This window comes from Leucoraja erinacea, chromosome 36, assembly GCF_028641065.1.
Source record: "Leucoraja erinacea ecotype New England chromosome 36, Leri_hhj_1, whole genome shotgun sequence".
NCBI lineage: Eukaryota > Metazoa > Chordata > Chondrichthyes > Rajiformes > Rajidae > Leucoraja > Leucoraja erinaceus.
The window spans coordinates 13,360,697-13,378,975 of record NC_073412.1 but is presented as its reverse complement, the minus strand read 5'-3'; the positions used below and the strand labels follow the sequence as shown (position 1 = coordinate 13,378,975).

General features: G+C 47.3%; 1 protein-coding gene across 2 annotated transcripts in view; it reads left to right on the top strand.

The window, feature by feature from the left end:
• The window catches only part of ice2 (interactor of little elongator complex ELL subunit 2), a 65,675-nt gene that overhangs the window by 20,017 nt on the left and 27,379 nt on the right, over window positions 1-18,279 (top strand). For both annotated transcript variants that reach the window (XM_055662739.1, XM_055662740.1), the window contains exons 8-11: window positions 2,674-2,858; window positions 6,825-7,686; window positions 10,176-10,351; window positions 17,519-17,648. In XM_055662739.1, the coding sequence (XP_055518714.1) occupies window positions 2,674-2,858; window positions 6,825-7,686; window positions 10,176-10,351; window positions 17,519-17,648 (1,353 nt within the window). The remainder of the gene's footprint in view (window positions 1-2,673; window positions 2,859-6,824; window positions 7,687-10,175; window positions 10,352-17,518; window positions 17,649-18,279) is intronic.

Below are 18,279 nucleotides of genomic sequence, written 5' to 3'. Positions count from 1 at the left end.
CACACACACACACACACACACACACGCACACACACACACACACACACACACACACACAGTGTCCCAGCCCAAAACGTCACCTACCCCTGATCTCCAGAGATGCTTCCTGACCCGCTGAGTTACTCCAGCACTTTGTCTCTTTTTTCCCCCGACCGTCTTTCCTCCTCACATCTTGTATGGTATTTGTTTATTGTAACACCTGTACGGAGATACATGCCTGCGCAGTCTCAGGGAGAACGTGCAAACTCCACACAGATAGCACCTGAGCTCAGAATCGGGCCAAGATCTACAAGGTACAGGGAGGACGTTGCCAGGACTAGAGGGTGAGAGCTATAGGGAGAGGGTGAGTTGGCTGGGTCTCTAATCCTTGGAGCGCAGGAGGATGAGCGGTGATCAGATAGAGGTCTATAAAATTATGAGAGGAATAGATCGGGTTATATGCAGTCTTACCCAGAGAAGGTGAATTGAGGACCATAGGTTCAAGGTGAAGGGGAAAATATTTAATAAGAATCTGAGGGGTAACTTTTTCACACAAAGGATGGTGGGTGTATGGAACAAGCTGCCAGAGGAGGTAGTTGAGGCTGGGACTAGCGCAATGTATATCACACAGTTAGACTGTTACATAGATAGGACAGGTTTGGAGGGATGCAGGCAGGTGGGACTAGTGTAGGTGGGACATGTTGGCCGGTGTAGCCGAAGGGCCTGTTTCCACACTGTATCACTATATTACTTGGGGTCCATCATCTTATCTGCCTCGTAGCTTGGTAAAGTTGCTCTATGTCTAGCGCTGTGAATCAGCTGCTCTACCTGCTGCACCACTGCAACTATCAGTCTATGTGCATTCCTGCAGGGAAGGTATTCTCTGGGTATAAGTGTACCGTAGCAAATGAATGCCGTTGCAGGTCTAGTGAAGGGTCCTGACCAGAAACATCGCCTACCCTTGTTCCCCAGAGATGCTGCCCGACCCGCTGACAATCTGTGTCTTCAAATGAGTGTGGTAGTTTGGAGGTGATGGAATGGGCAGAATGTTGGCATGTGGAGCAGTCCTTGGCCAGCAGGTGTCACTGCAGAGCCGAGGTGTTGTAAAGGGGCTGTCCCACTGTACGAGGTAATTCAAGAGCTCTCCTGAGTTTAAAACAAATAAAACTCGTGGTAAGCACGTAGAATGTGCATAGCGGGTACGTCGGAGCTCGGGATGTCTCTTAGCGGCTCGTAACGCTAACGGCAGGTACTCGGGAAACGCGGTAAGCTCGTGACGATTCTTCAACATGTTGAAAAATGTCCACAAGAGGACCGAGTGCCTAAGAGCGGCCATTACCGTAAATCTCTGCGTTCGAATCAGGGGAAACTCGGGAGAATTACTCTTGAATTAGCTCGTACAGTGGGACAGGCTCTTTACAGCAACAGGTACTTGTTCTGTGTGAGGGGTAGAGGCATAGACCGCCTGCTGGTAATACAATCATAGCATGAAGAAAATAATGTTGCAGTTGCAGAGAAAGTGGTAACATGATCAGGCTGAAGAAGAGTCTCGACCCGAAACGTCACCCACTCCTTCTCTCCAGAGATGCTGCCTGTCCCGCTGAGTTACGCCAGCTTTTTTGTCTACCTTCGATTTTTCCACCACTCTGGACCCACTCTGGATATAGTGTTACAGAAGATAGACACAAAATGCTGGAGAAAGAATTTCAGATGCGGGAAAAATCGAAGGTAGACATAAATGCTGGAGAAACTCAGCGGGACAGGCAGCATCTCTGGAGAGAAGGAATGGGTGACGTTTCGGGTCGAGACTCTTCTTCAGCCTGATTGTGTGACTGATCCCTGCAAATGCAACACCTTCAGCAACAAACTGGTTCCACCAAGATGCAGCACAGAACGCCACAGGAGATCCTTCTCCCCTGTGGCTATCAAACTGTACAACTCCTCACCCTTCTGTTGTGGGGTAGACTGACACTGAGACTGAGACTGACTCCCACCCCCGCCCCCAATCTTTGCACATCCCAAATCCGTTCCACTCATCACTTTAATTTCATGTACGTCTTTGGAGTGTGGGAGGAAACCGAAGATCTCGGAGAAAACCCACGCAAGTCACAGGGAGAACGTACAAAGTCCGTGAAAACAGCACCCGTAGTCAGGATCGAACCCGGGTCTGCAGCGCTGTAAGGCAGCAACTCTACCGCTGTGCCACCGTGCTGCCTTCAACCAATCTCTTCCAAAGTGCATCTATTTTATAACACCCCTGCTGCTGGAAACCCTGGTTCATGAAAAAAAACCTTGTGAGGAATTCCCAACGATTTTGAGCGCTATGCTTCAAAGATTTATTTTCAAAATTTTTTTTAATTTACCTTGAGAGATCAATTGTTCTCATGTGTAGGAAGGAACTACAGATGCTGGTTTACACTGAAGATAGACACAAAATGCTGGAGTAACTCCTCTTCTGTCTGAAGAAGCATCTCAACCTGAAATGTTACGCACGCCTTCTATCCAGAGATGCTGCCTGTCCCGCTGAGTTACTCCAGCATTTTGTCTCCATCTTCAATTCTTATCATGGTCCTTCAATCGATAAACATTTCAATCGATAAACATCCTCTGATGCCTGTGAATTTGGGAATGTTTTGTTTTGTTGGATGTGTGTATATCTGGTGATTAAGTTGCCATTGTGTTTTGTGTTCACAGGAAATAAAATGGAGAAAGTCATCTTCATCGACTCTCCTCTGCCCAAGAAAGAGCTTTCAACGAGAGAGAAGAATTTGCTTTTTTATGAAGTTCCTTTGGACTTATTGATGTCCAAGAAAAGTTACACAGCAATGTCAAACCTGACACTGGACAAAGCAGAAAACATCGACATATCGGAGGAGATGGTACGTTGTTGAGAGTGTAGGTTTGAGTCTCTTTGCTTTCAAACAAAAAGAAGGGTCCCGACCCAAACCATCACCCATTCTATCCAGAGATGTTGCCTGTCCCGCTGAGTTACTCCACCATTTAGTGTGTATGACGCCCTGAAGAGCTGACATAAGCATTGCATTAAACTGGGGTCATGGAATCAGCTTAGAGTCATAGTCACACAGTGTGGAAACAGGCCCTCCAGCTCATCTTTCCCACACCGCCCATCTACACCAGTCCCCACCTACCTGCGTTTGCCCATATCCCTCTAAACCTGTCCGATCCATGTTCCTCAACAGGACATGCAGCATCTCGGGAGAGAAGGAACGAGTGACGTTTTTGAACGAGACCCTTCTTCTTTTGTAGAAAGATCTTGACAAGAAAGCTCACCCATTCCTTCGCTCCAGAGATGCTGCCTGTCCCGCTGAGTTACTCCAGCATCTTCGGTTTAAAGCAGCAGCTGCAGTTCCTTCCGACAGGGATTCAATCAGCGATACTTTATTATCACATGTACAGTGAAATGCTTTTATTTGCAGGCAACCTCAGCAGCAGACCTCAGCTAGGCAGTATTGTCCCCACATGTACAGATGAAAAAAGTGCTTTATTTTGCAGGCAAACCTGAGGCGTAAAATCCAGCACAGCAGCCCCCACATTCTCAGCAGCCCCCTGCTAGGTTTCAGTACACTCGGTAAAGAACTGGGACAGCCATGGTCAGTATTTGTGCTTCTGGTCAGCGCACTGCAGGAAGGATGTGGTGGCAAGAGGGAGAGTAACCATATAACCATATAACAATTACAGCACGGAAACAGACCATTAATCAACACAGTTTCCCCTAGTCCCATTTACCTGACTCGCTGTGGCAACCTTCACTCAAGCTACCACTGAGTAGGTTCCCCCTCATGCCCCTAAACGTCAGTGCCTTAGCATGCAGCCCCCTTGTTTGAATCCCCTACTCTCGAAAAGCTTTTCCACGCAGCCCCCATCATTCTCAGCAGCCCCTTCTGCTGGAACCCCCTTAACTTGTTTCAACCTTTCTCTGCAGGCCCCTCACTCGGTAGCTGTATGGAGAACTGGGACATCACGATGGTCAGAGTATTGTGTGCAGTTCTGGTCAGCGCACTGCAGGAAGGATGTGGTGGCAAGAGGGAGAGTACACGGGAGATTCAATCTTCACCAGGATGTTTGATAGCAATGGAGGGCTGTCATTATACATGGGGATTGGAGAGGCCGAGTCTATTTCACTGGAACGTAGTGGCTGAGGGATGAGTTAGAAAGTTGTGGGGGAACATAGTTTGGACAGATAATTAGTCTCTTTCCCAGGACAGGCGAGTCTAAATCTAGAGGACAGGTTTAAGAGGAGATGGATGAGAGGGGCAAGCTTCTCACACAGAGGGCGGCAGTGCTCAGGAATGATAGCTGCCAAAGGTGGTAGATTCATATTTGTTTAAAAGATGTTCAGATGTGACCCTGGATTAAAGAAAGAGTAGAGGGATATGGGCCGAGTGCAGGTGAATGAGATGAACACAGATAAGGATCACACATAGCACGGGCAAGGTGGGCCGAAGGGCCGTGCTGCTATTCAAACCTTCTCCAGATCTGAACCTTGCTTTGCAACTTCCTCCACTGTGTCTTGCCCATGTTCGCCTGGCCTCTGTAGCCCAACTAACCACCTGCTTTAACACCTCAAGACATGACCAGATTTCAGATAGTCATAGATTGATACAGTGTGCAAACAGGCCCTTCGGCCTTACTTCCCCATATCGACCAACATGTCCCAGCTACACAAGTCCTACCTGCTCCATTTGCCCCATATCCCTCCAAACCTGTCCTATCCATGTACCTGTCTAACTGTTTCTTAAATGTTGGAATAGTCCCTGCCTCAACTACCTCCTCTAGCAGCTTGTTCCATACACCCACAACCCTGTGTGTGAAAAAGCTACCCCTCAGGTTCCTATTAAATCATTTCCCCTTCACCATAAACCTATGTCCTCTTGTCCTCGATTCATCTATTCTGGGCAAAAGACTCTGTGCATCTAACTGATCTATTCCTCTCATGATCTTATACACTTCTATAAGATCACTCCACATCCTCCTGCGCTCCAAGGAATAGAGTCCCAGCCTACTCAACCTCTCCCTATAGCTCACACCCTCTAGTCCTGGCAACATCCTCATAAATCTTCTCTGTAACCTTTCAAGCTTGACAATATCTTTCCCATAACACGGTTCCCAGACTGAACACAATATTCTAAATGCGGCCTCACCAAAGTCTTATACAACTGCAACATGACCTCCCAACTTCTATACTCAATACTCTGACTGATGAAGGCCAATGTGACAAAAACTTTTTGACCACCCGATCTACCTGCGACTCCACCTTCAAGGAACCAGGCACCTGTACTCTTAGATCCCTCTGCTCTACAGCACTACCGAGAGGCCGACCATTCGCCGTGTAGGTCCTGCCCGTGTTAGACTTCCCACTGTCCCACTCAGTTACTCCAGCATTTTGTGTCTATCCAGTTTAAACCAGCATCTGCAGTTCCTTCCTACACATACCTAATCATTTGGAAGATGCAGGATCTTTATAAGAATGATGCTGGGGAAGATTGGGTTAATGTATGATGAGTGTTTGATGGCACTCGGCCAGAGTTTAGAAGGATGAGGGGTGAACCTGATTTAACCTTACTTAACATACAGTTAAAAGCCTGGATAGAGTGGATGTGGAGAGGATGCTGCCACTAGTGAGGGAGTCTAGGACCAGAGGCCACAGCCTCAGAATAAAAGGACATTATGTTAGGAAGGAGATGAGGCAGATTTTATTTGGTCAGAGTGTGATGAATCTGTGGAATTCATTGCCATAGACAACTGCAGAGGCCAAATTATTGGGTATTTTTCAGGCGGAGATTGACAGGTTCATGATTACGTTCACAAGTCATAGGAGTAGAATTAGGCCATTCGGCCCATCGTGTCTACTCCTCCATTCAATCATGGCTGATCTCTGCCTCCGAATCCCATTTTCCTGCCTTCTCCCCATAACCCTTGACACCCGTTCTAATCAAGAATCTATCTCACTGCCTTAAAAATATCCACTGACTTGGCCTCCACAGCTCTCTATGGCAATGAGTTCCACAGATTAACTGCCCTCTGACTAAAGAAGTTCCTCCTCACCTCCTTTCTGAAAGAGCGCCCTTTAATTCTGAGGCTGTGACGTCTGATCCTAGACTCCCACCAGTTGAAACTTCCTCTCCAGATCCACTCTATGGGAAGGTTGGTAAGGTGTCAAAGGTTATGGGGAGAAGGTGGGAGAAGGTGGTAGCATGGGCAGCCGTGGGCGTGGGCATGCTACTGTAGGTCAGATATATTGGTGTGTAGCCGTCTCTGACTTGGCTTCTACAGAGTGGAGTACTTTCATGGATTGGTTCAAATATGCAGCGTGGAATAAGCCCATTGTCCCTCTGAGTCCACACGGACCATCGATCACCCGTTCACGCTAGTTCTCAATTATCCCACTTTCACATCCACTCCCTACACATTCTGGCCAATTAACCTGCAAACGCACGTCTTTGGAACGTGGGAGGATACCGGAACACCCGGAGGAAACCCATGCGGTCATAGGGAGAACGTGCAAACTCCACACGGACAGCACTCCAGTTCGGGTTCATTCCCCGGCACTGGGTCTACCGGCTCTTCCCTTAAATTTAAAACATTGAAGGTTATGGGGAGAAGGCTGGAGATTGGGGTTAGGACAGAGAGATAGATCAGCCATGATTGAATGGCGGAGTAGACTTGATGGGCCGAATGGCCTAATTCCACTCGTCCCTTATGACGTTACGTGCAGTTTTGTTCACCGTACCTTAGGAAGGAAGGGGTTGTGGTGGGGTGGGCTTGGCTTGAAACGTTCCCAGTAACAGCTCCTGTGTTTGTTTTGCTAAATGTTTGATCCTCAGGAGCACCAGAGGCCAGTCAATGCCCCTGGAAGCGGCGATTTGAATTTTAACGCCGACTTTACCCAATTAGAGACCTTTGGAACTATTTCCTCAGAGGATGTAAAGCCCAAAGATGGCGGCCCCAGGGCTTGTAAGCGGACGGCCAAGGCCAAGGCCAAGACGGCCAAGCCTGCTCCTGTAGCAGGGGACAGTAAAGGCCAGGGGGTCCCCTCCTCACACCCGGACCCCGACAGCGGTAGAGAGCCGAGCTCAGTGGAAGCCAGTGAATGCGGGCCACACTCCAGCAGCGACCAACAGAAGGCCAAGCCGAAGGAAGACAGAGGAGGGGAAGGGGAGAAGGAGAGGTTGGTGAGCTTTAAGGCTGCTAGTTCTCAAGAGTCGGACAGTGATACCGATGAGGAGCGGATGGTGATCGATACCAGCTTCATGGACATCAATGAAGCCCGTGACCCTGTGGAAGACGATCTGCCGACGGTCCCAGAGAAACCTGATCTTCCCAGTCCTGAGGAAATCATTCCAGATACTCCCCGGTCTCCATCTCCTGAGCGGGACCCCCCCAGCTGCCTGAAGACCAAGGCGCTGGCGTGCAAGAGGAAAGCTGCCAAACCCCTCCTGAAGGAGTTTGATCCGGTGGGGCAGATCCTGCGAATGCAATGTAAGCTCTTAAAGCCTAGCCCCAAACAACAGCCTGTTGATCAGACCCAAGCAACGCAAGAAGCAAACTCCACCCGGCACAACCTGCCTGGACAACCACCGCTCAATCACAACCCTCTCACCGCCCACATTCCTCAATCCCACCATCCTGCTGCCTTGGGGAACGTTCCCACTTCCTTGGGAAAGACTGGCCAGAGCACGAGGACACGTAAGAATAATGAATGCATTTACCGTTTACTAATCCTGTACTAACTCTGTACTGTTGCTATTGAGGGAGTGCAGCGTAGGTTTATAAGGTTAATTCCCGGGATGGCGGGACTGAGAATGGAGCAGCTGGGCTTGTACACTCTGGAGTTTAGAAGGATGAGAGGGAATCTCATTGAAACAAATAAGATTGTTAAGGGCTTGGACACGCTAGAGGCAGGAAACATGTTCCCGATGTTGGGGGAGTCCAGAACCAGGGGCCACAGTTTAAGAATAAGGGGTAAGCCATTTAACCCGATATAACAATTTTTCAGCACGGAGACAGGCCTGTGGAATCTCGGCCTCAGAAGGTGGTGCCGAACAAATTTTTTTTATCCCCTTAGTCCCACCTGCCTGCACTCATACCATAACCCTCCATTCCCTTCTCATCCATATGCCTATCCAATTTATTTGTAAATGATACCAATGAACCTGCCTCCACCACTTCCACTGGGAGCTCATTCCACACCGCTACCACTCTCTGAGTAAAGAAGTTCCCCCTCATATTACCCCTAAACTTCTGTCCCTTAATTCTGAAGTCATGTCCTCTTGTTTGAATCTTCCCCTAGATCTCAAAGGGAAAAGCTTGTCCACATCAACTCTGTCTATCCCCTCTCATCATTTTCACCTACCTCTATCAGGTCCCCCCTGAACCTTCTGCGCTCCAGAGAAAAAAGACCTAACTTATTCAACCTTTCTCTGTAACTTAGTTGCTGAAACCCAGGCAACATTCTAGTAAATCTCCTCTGCACTCTCTCTATTTTGTTGAAAAGGTTGACATCCTTCTTATAATTGGGTGACCAAAATTGTACACCATACTCCAGATTTGGTCTCACCAATGCCTTGTACAATTTTAACATTACATCCCAGCTTTAGAACGGAGACGAGGAAACACTTTTTCTCACAGAGAGTGGTGAGTCTGTGGAATTCTCTGGGTCAGAGGGCGGTGGAGACCGGTTCTCTGGATGCTTTCAAGAGAGAGCTAGATAAGGCTCTTAAAAATAGCGGAGTCAGGGGATATGGGGAGAAGGCAGGAACGGGGTACTGATTGGGGATGATCAGCCATGATCACATTGACTGGCGGTGCTGGCTCAAAGGGCCAAATGGCCGACTCCTGCACCTATTGTCTATTGTCTATCCATGTACTGTTTCTTAAACGTTGGGATAGTGCCAGCCTCAACTACCTCCTCTGGCATCTCGCTGTATACACCCACCAACCCTTCTGTGTGAAAACGTTACCTCTCAGATTCCTATCGAATCTTTTCCCCTTCACCTTAAATCTATGTCCTCTGGTCCTCGATTCACCTACACTGGGCAAGAGAAGCAGTGTATCAGAGGAGTTGAAAGCAAAGTTGTTGAGGGTGAGGACAAGTTCCGCCAGGCAGGTTGATCACTGTTGTGAGGTTATCCATTTTGGTGACAAAAACAGGAAAGCAGACTATTATCTGAATGGTGGCCGATTAGGAAAAGGGGAGATGCAGCGAGACCTGGATGTCATGGTACACCAGTCATTGAAAGTAGGCATGCAGGTGCAGCAGGCAGTGAAGAAAGCGAATGGTATGTTAGCTTTCATAGCAAAATGGATTTGAGTATAGGAGCAGGGAGGTTATACTGCAGTTGTACAGGGTCTTGGTGAGACCACACCTGGAGTATTGCGTTCAGTTTTGGTCTCCAAATCTGAGGAAGGACATTATTGCCATAGAGGGAGTGCAGAGAAGGTTCACCAGACTGATTCCTGGGATGTCAGGATTGTCTTATGAAGAAAGACTGGATAGACTTGGTTTATACTCTCTAGAATTTAGGAGATGGAGAGGGGATCTTATAGAAACTTACAAAATTCTTAAGGGGTTGGACAGGCTAGATGCAGGAAGATTGTTCCCGATGTTGGGGAAGTCCAGGACAAGGGGTCACAGCTTAAGGATAAGGGGGAAATCCTTTAAAACTGAGATGAGAAGAACTTTTTTCACACAGAGAGTGGTGAATCTCTGGAACTCTCTGCCACAGAGGGTAGTCGAGGCCAGTTCATTGGCTATATTTAAGAGGGAGTTAGATGTGGCCCTTGTGGCTAAGGGATCAGAGGGTATGGAGAAAAGGCAGGTACGGGATACTGAGTTGGATGATCAGCCATGATCATATTGAATGGCGGTGCAGGCTTGAAGGGCTGAATGGCCTACTCCTGCGCCTAATTTCTATGTTTCTATGTTGGTCACTGTTCAAGGGCCTTGAGACCTTCTGGTGGAGTAAAACGACTGGACATCCAAAGTAAAGATGAGGCAAAGGGGGAGCCTGGAAACGGAAAGTTGTTGAAGGGTGTGTGAGGTGTCTGATCTTCTCTCTCTGATTTCCCTACTGTATACAATGATATCATTTACATAAATATGGCACCGTGCCATTGCAAGTATAAACAGGGTGGTGCATGGATATAAAATGCAGCATGATTTGTCTCCTGTTTAGATCTCTTGCCGGAGGAGCTGCTGAATTGTGATGAATCAGCATCTGACTATACGGAGCTGGCATCTGGCAACGTGGCCTACAAACTCTTCAGTTTGTCCGACCTCCTCTTGCTCGTGCGTGGGAGTGTACACAAGACCCAGATCAGGCCGCGCTCGAACAAAGGAGGCAGAAAGAAGGTGAGCGCTTCTCTCCCCAACACAGCGCCGCTAATATCGCTTGCTCTGTACCTCGTGTACGGCATCAAAGATCCTATAGCGGGGCAAGATAGACCACTCCTTCTAAATCCAACGGAGCGGAACGTGGGCCTTTCTTTCATCCATTTCAGTGACCCGACCCGCAGTGTAATCAACGTTGCGGGGGAACAGTTTCTGTTAATAAATTATAATTCTGCAAATGAGGAGAAGATTTTTACCAAAGAACATTTATTGTCACGAGGATGTTTCCGTAACCGGCTTCCGTCTCCGCACTAGTTATCTTTGCTCCGCTACGATGGGATCTTCGGTGCGGAGACGGAAGCCGGTTACGGAAATGACCCATGAATCTGCCCATGACTATACTACGTCTTTTTCGTCGAGTGGTCTGTCTTGCTCGCTGTAGGATCTTTGTACGGCACTGTATCACAGCGGTAGAGTTGCTGCCTCACAGCGCCACAGACCTGTGTTTGATCCTGACTACGGGCGCTGTCTGTACGGAGTTTGTACGTTCTCCCCATGACCTTCTCTGGGAGCTCCGGTTTCCGTCCACGCTCCAAAGACTTATAGGTTTGTAGGTTGAACTATCGCTAAGTCTGAAGAAGAGTCTCGACCTGAAACGTCACCCATTCCTTCTCTCCAGAGATGCTGCCAGTCCCGCTGAGTTACTCCAGCATTTTGTGTCCATCTTCGGTTTAAACTTTTCATCTTTCGATCCCCGCACACTAACGCTATCCTGCGCATTAGGGACAATTTACAGAAGCCAATTAACCTACAAACCTGTACGTCTTTGGAGTGTGGGAGGAAACCTGAGATCTCGGAGAAAACCCACGCAGGTCACGGGGAGAACGTACAAGCTCCGTACAGACAGAACCGATAGTCAGGATTAAACTCTTGTCTCTGGAGCTGTAAGGCAACAACTCTGCCACTGCACCACCATTAATAACATGCTCCCTGCTCCTTCTCTGTTTCCAGTTTCTGGAGGAATCTGGTCAAGGATGAGGAAACTATCTATCTTTTCTGTGGAATATCCTGTGCAGCTTTTATGAGAACATAAGAAATAAGCGGTAGAGTTGCTGCCTCACAGCGCCAGAAACCCAGGTTCGACCCTGACTGCGGATGCTGTCTGTGTGGAGTTTGCAAGTTCTTCCCAAGACCTTGGGTTTTCTCCGGTTGCTCCGGTTTGCTTCCACACTCCATAGACGTACAGATTTGTAGGCTAATTGGCTTCTGTAAAAATTGTAAATTGTCCCAATTGTGTAGGATAGCGCTAGTGTATTATGTGGGGAATATCCACGGCCATTTCCCAACAGCAGGTCTGGCTCGCCTGAAATCCGGACCCCGCCCGGAGAGGTGAGTTGTAGGGCATGTCCTGCTGCCGATGGGATGGACCGGGAGACGGGGAAAGAGACCTGGAGCTGAGAGACATTGACACAACGTTCCACTCTAAGAAGTGGTGGAATCAAAATGGAAATGAGTAAGTTAGAATTGGAAGAGCCCTTTACATTATTCTATAAGGTCTACCCTCAGACACAGACGCTCCAGAGAAAACAATCCAGGTCTGTCCAACTTTTCCTTATGGTAATACCCTCGGATCCAAGCAGTGTTCTTGTCAACCTCATCTGCACCATCTCCATTATTCCATGTCTATCCTGTAATGCAGAACTGCTCGCAATACTCTAGATGCAGATAGATAGATATAATACACGCACGCACACACACGTGGTTTCCCAATGCCAGAGTCTGTAAAATTTGCAACTTGAAAGGAGTGAATTATATAAAGATTAAGAAAGAACTGATGCAGATGCTGGAACAATCGAAGGTAGACAAAAATGCTGGAGAAACTCAGCAGGTAAGCAGCATCAATGTTGCGAAGGAATAGGTGACGTTTCGGGTCAAGACCCTTCTTCAGACTGAAGAAGAATTATATAAAGAAACCTTTTGACCAGAGGAGGTTTACCAGAATGATCCCAGGAATGATTGGGTTAACACATTAACAGACCTTTTGACGGCACTGAGCCTGTACTCGCTAGATTTTAGAAGGATGAGGGGGGACTCATTGAAACATACAGAATATTGAAAGGCTGGGATAGAGTGGATGTGGAGAGGATGTTTCCACTGGTGGGAGAGTCTAGGAGCATAGGCTGTAGCCTCAGAATAAAAGATCGTACTTTTAGAAAGATGAAGAGGAACTTTAGTCAGAATGGGTGAATCTGTGGAATTCTTTGCCACAGATGGCTATGGAGGCCAAGTCGATGGATATTTTTAAGTCGGAGATTGATAGATTCTTGATGAGTACGGGTGTCAGGGATTATGGGGAGAAGGCAGGAGAATGGGGTTGAGAGCGAAAGATAGATCAGTCGTGATTGAATGGTCAAATAGACCTGATAGGCCGAATGGCCTAATTCTGCTCCTATAACTTATGAACATTAATTTATGGCCCTTCCAATCCTTTGAAGGGACTAGCTTTTCCTGTCCCCGCCTTTCTCTGTGATATTTCCCTTCATCACCTTTGAAAGCTATTATTGATTCTGTTTCCTCCCTCTTTCAAGAAACAGATTCCAGATCATCATGTCTTGCTGCAAAATAATCTCCTCATCGCCTCTTTGCCTTTTAGTTTAGTGTAGATTAGTTAAGAGATACAGACCTGAAACAGGCCTTTCGGCCTACCGGGTCAGCGCCGATCAGCGATCCCCACATAGACACACACAAGGGACAATTTTTACTTTTACCAAGCCAATTTACCTCCATACCTTGGGTAGACAAAAGTGCTGGAGAAACTCAGCCGGTGCAGCAGCATCTAGGAGCGAAGGAAATAGGCAACGTTTCAGGCCGAAACCCTTCTTCAGATCTTCATACCTTTACATCTTTGGAGTGTGGGAAGAAACCAAAGATCTCAGAGAAAACCCACGCAGGTCACGGGGAGAATGTACAAACTCCGTACAGGCAGCACCCGTAGTCAGGATCGAATCCGGGTCTCCGGTGCTGCAAGGGCTGTAAGGCTCTACTGCTGCGCCCCCATGCCGCCCACTGTATTAAATTGGTTCATTCTGCTTGGTGACCCACTGCCAGCAGTGATGGTGGATGGGGATGGAGCTTAGATCCACAGGCTGGACAGCACCCGTGTCAGCCCCTTCCAGTATGCGTTCAGTTTAATACATTGTCACGTGTAACAATGTACAGTTAAAAAGCTTTTGCTGTTTGCTAACCAGTCAGCGGAAAGACAACACATGGTTACAATCGCGCCATCCACAGTGTGGAGAAACAGGGTGAAGGAAATAACTTTTAGTGCAAGGTAAAGCCAGTTTGATAAAAAATAGCTCAAAGGTCTCCAATGAGGTAGATAGTAGTTCAGCACTGCTCTCTAGTTGTGGTAGGATGGTTCAGTGGCCTGATAACAGCTGGGAAATGACCAAAGAACTGTCTAGTCCGGATTACCGCCCACATTTAATGTCTGCGTAATTTCTTGGGTTAATAGGAACTGTTAATAGAAGCCCACAAACTGTTTGAATTCATCACCATCCGTGAGTTTTGGCTAATTGCATCCATTTAGAGGCCTTGGGGCCATTTTATTTGTCATTTTTTATAGGTGTGATTTAAAAGCATTTTGTAAATTCACTAAGATACTTGCTACTGTATCTCAACGTAACTGCCTCAGTATGTGTTTCGTCAGTGCTTTAAATTTGGTTCGCTCACAGTCAATGAACACTGATTAAAACTGTGTTTTTGGGTAATAAACTCACTCAGCTGTGCCAATCCACCATCACCCCTCTTAAATATATCGAATATTTTTAATGAAAAGTTTAAAAGGCTTTTGAAATATGTTCTAAAATACCGCCTGTTTGCTTTTACTCATGGGAGATTTTACATTTGATGATTGTAAAATGGTATTAAGTGTAAATTTTAAGGAAGAGACTAATTTTGAGTACATTTGCTGCCCAGATTGCTGATCATACCAAATATGAAAAATATTGACCTGTTTCTCTTTACTCTTAATCTCAGCCTCTCCAGTGTCACCATGTAACTGAGGTCCTTCAATTATTGGAGATAGACACAGAATGCTGGAGTAACTCAGTGGGACAGGCCGCATCTCTGGAGAGAAGGGATGGGTGACGTTTCGGGTCGAGACCCTTCTTCAGACTGATTTAAACCAGCATCTGCAGTTCCTTCCATATATGTTCCTTCAACTATTGTGTCCTTCTTGTCAATCTTCCCGTCCTCCTCCCTTGAACCTCTACGATTCCCTTGTGCCCAGAGCTGGATACAACACTCACTGGCAACCCGTATAGTCAATGAGCCACAGAGCCTGGTGCCAGGTCCTTCAGTCCACTCTGTGCTATCTATCGAGTGCCCAGCCAGGCTACCATAGCCTTCCATAGGACTGCTGTCTATTATAAAGCCACTGGCTCCCACAACAATTTCGACTACACTTCTTCCCACCCTGCTTCCTGCATAAGCTCTATCCCCTACTCCCAATTCCTCCGTCTACGCCGCATCTGCGCCCATGATGAGGTGTTCCATACCAGGACATCTGAGATTCCCCTCTCCCATCATAGATGAGGCCCTCGCTCATGTCTCCTCGGTACACCGCAGCTCCGCCCTTGCTCCCCCTCTCACTAGTCGTAACAGAAACAGAGCCCCCCTAGTCCTCAGAGGGCGGTGGAGGCCGGTTCTCTGGATGCTTTCAAGAGAGAGCGAAATTAGGTCTCTTAAACATAGCGGATATGCAGATAAGGCAGGAACGGGGTACTGATTGGGGATGATCAGCCATGATCACATTGAATGGCGTTGCTGGTTTGAAGGGCCAAATGGCCTACTCCTGCACCTATGTCTATTGTCTTACCTTCCATCCCATCAGCCGTGGTATGCAAAACATAATCCTCCGAAATTTCCACCTACTCCAACGGGATCCCACTGCACACTTTTCTGCCTTCTGCAGAGACCGTTCCCTCCACAACTCTCTGGTTAACTCATCCCTTCCCACCCACACCACCAGAGATGCTGCCTGTCCCACTGAGTTACTCCAGATTTTTGTATCTTTCTTCCATAGAACATGCCTTGCTTTATATGATGTTTCATTTCAAGTGTGTAGGAAGGAACTGCAGATACTGGTTTAAACCGAAGTTAGACACAAAAAGCTGGAGTAACTCAGCGGGTCAGGCACGTCTCTGGAGAGAAGGAATGGGTGACGTTTCTGGTCGAGACCCTTCATTTGCCTCGTAGATTTAGTTTAGTTTAGAGATACAGCGCGGAAACGGGCCCTTCGGCCCACCAAGTCTGCGCCGACCAACGATCCCCGCACACCACGGACAATTTACAGAAGCCAATTAACCTACACCTAACCTGTACATCTTTGTAGTGTGGGAGAAACAAGATTCTGGACAAACCCACGCAGATCACGGGGAGAAAGTACAAACTCCGTACAGACAGCACCTGTAGTCAGGATCGAACCCGGGTCTCTGGGGCTGTAAGGCAGCAACTCTACCGCCTCTGTATTGGTGGTGTTGCGTGGGAGGTGATATTGTTATGTTTCTGTCTGTAACTGAGGGATTGTTGCTCTCCTCTCCCAGTTGCATAGTGACTGTATAAACACTGTGGTGAACAGCAAGAGTGGAGGAGCGCTGTGTGCATGTATAATGACAAGTTTGTCTGACCTCCCCTTATAGCTAATGCCCTCTAATCCATGCATCGTTTTGGTAAAAATGGATGCAGAGGACTCTCCATAGTAAAACTAAAGCCAAATACGGGAGTTTTGGGTACACTGGGCATTAATATAATCAACAAGAAACCTGACCACTGTTTGCGAGACCATGCTGTGCACAATCTGGCTTCCACATTTCCGTATTTAACGATTAGGACACTAACACTATCCTACACGCACCAGGGACAATTTACACTTATACCAAACCAATTAGCCTACAAACCTGTACGGCTTTGGAGTGTGGGTGGAAACCGGAGAATCCAGAGAAAGCCCACACAGGTCAAGGAGGGAACATACAAACTCTGTAAACATAGAAAATAGAAACATAGAAATAGGTGCAGGAGTAGGCCATTCGGCCCTTCGAGCCAGCACCGCCATTCAATATGATCATGACTAATCATTCAAAATCAGTACTGATTGTATCTAATCAGTACAGAGTGTTAGCTTGAAGGGCCGAATGGCCTACTCCTGCACCTATTTTCTATGTTCCTGCTTTTTCCCCATAACCCTTGATTCCATTAGCCCTAAGAGCTAAATATAACTCTCTCTTGAAAACATCCAGTGAATTGGCCTCCACTGCTTTCTGAGAAAGAGAATTCCGTACAGACAGCACCCGTGGTCAGGATCAAACCCGTGTCCCTGGCGCTGTGAGGCAGCAACGGTACCGCTGCGCCACTGTGCCTTCCGAGTTTGAGTTTCGAGTTTTGAATATTGAGGTTTTTTTTATTTATTGAACATATTTTTTGTTATGCACTGTGTTTACACACCCGTTATGGTGTTGCAGGTGAGAATTTCATTGTTCCATTTCAGTATAGACAATAGGTGCAGGAGGAGGCCATTCGGCCCTTTGAGCCAGCACCGCCATTCATTGTGATCATGGCTGATCGTCCCCAATCAATAACCCGTGCCTGCCTTCTCCCCATATCCCTTGATTCCACTAGCCCCTAGACCTCTATCTCTCTCTTAAATCCATCCAGTGATTTGGCCTCCACTGCCCTCTGTGGCAGGGAATTCCACAAATTCACAACTCTCTGGGTGAAAAAGCTTTTTCTCACCTCAGTCTCAAATGGCCTCCCCTTTATTCTAAGACTGTGGCCCCTGGTTCTGGACTCACCCAACATTGGATACATTTCTCCTGCATCTAGCTTGTCCAGTCCTTTTATCATTTTATATGTTTCTATAAGATATTCCCTCATCCTTCTCAACTCCAGTGAATACAAGCCTTGTCTTATTAATCTTTCCTCATATGACAGTCCCGCCATCCCAGGGATCAATCTCGTGAACCTACGCTGCACTGACTCAATCCCAAGGACGTCCTTCCTCAAATTAGGGGACCAAAACTGTACACGATACTCCAGATGTGGTTTTACCAGAGACCTATACAACTGTAGATGTAAGTGTGACAATTTAACACTTGACTTACGCATGATCTCTGTCTGTTTTTTCAACAGCATGTCCCAGTTTACGTGCTGCCAAAGTTGGAGTACCAACCCATGTATGGGATAGAAGCCCTCACTGAGAGCGAAATCTGTCAGTTATGGACTGAAAGTCTCATCAATTCAAACTCCTGGTTTTATATCGGTGAGTCCTACTTGCATTCTCATATAAAATTATCAAAGGATTGGACAGGCTAGATGCAGGAAAGATGTTCCTGATGTTGGAGAAGTCCAGAACACAGTTTAAGAATAAGGACGTAGGACATTTAGGACTGAGAAGAGGAAAAACTTCTTCACCCAGAGAGTTGTGAATCTGCGGGATTCTCTGCCACAGAAGGCAGTGAAGGCCAATTCACTGGATGTTTTCAAGAGAGAGTTAGATTTAGCTCTTAGGGCTAACAGAATCAAGGGATATGGGGAGAAAGCAGGAACGGGGTACGGATTTTAGATTTTTAAGAAGGAACTGCAGATGCTGGAAAATCCAAGGTCGGCAAAAGAAATAGGCAACGTTTCGGGCCGAAACCCTTCTTCAGACCAAAACGTTGCCTATTTCCTTCGCTCCATAGATGCTGCTGCACCTGCTGAGTTTCTCCAGCACTTTTGTCTACCTTCGATTTTCCAGCACCTGCAGTTCCTTCTTAAACAGTAGACACAAAGAGTAACTCAATGGGGCAGGCAGCATCTCTGGAGAGAAGGAATGGGTGCCGTTGCGGGTTGAGACCCTTCTTCAGAATCAGCGTTCCATCCCTGTTTTTATATTCCAGGCCTCTAGGATG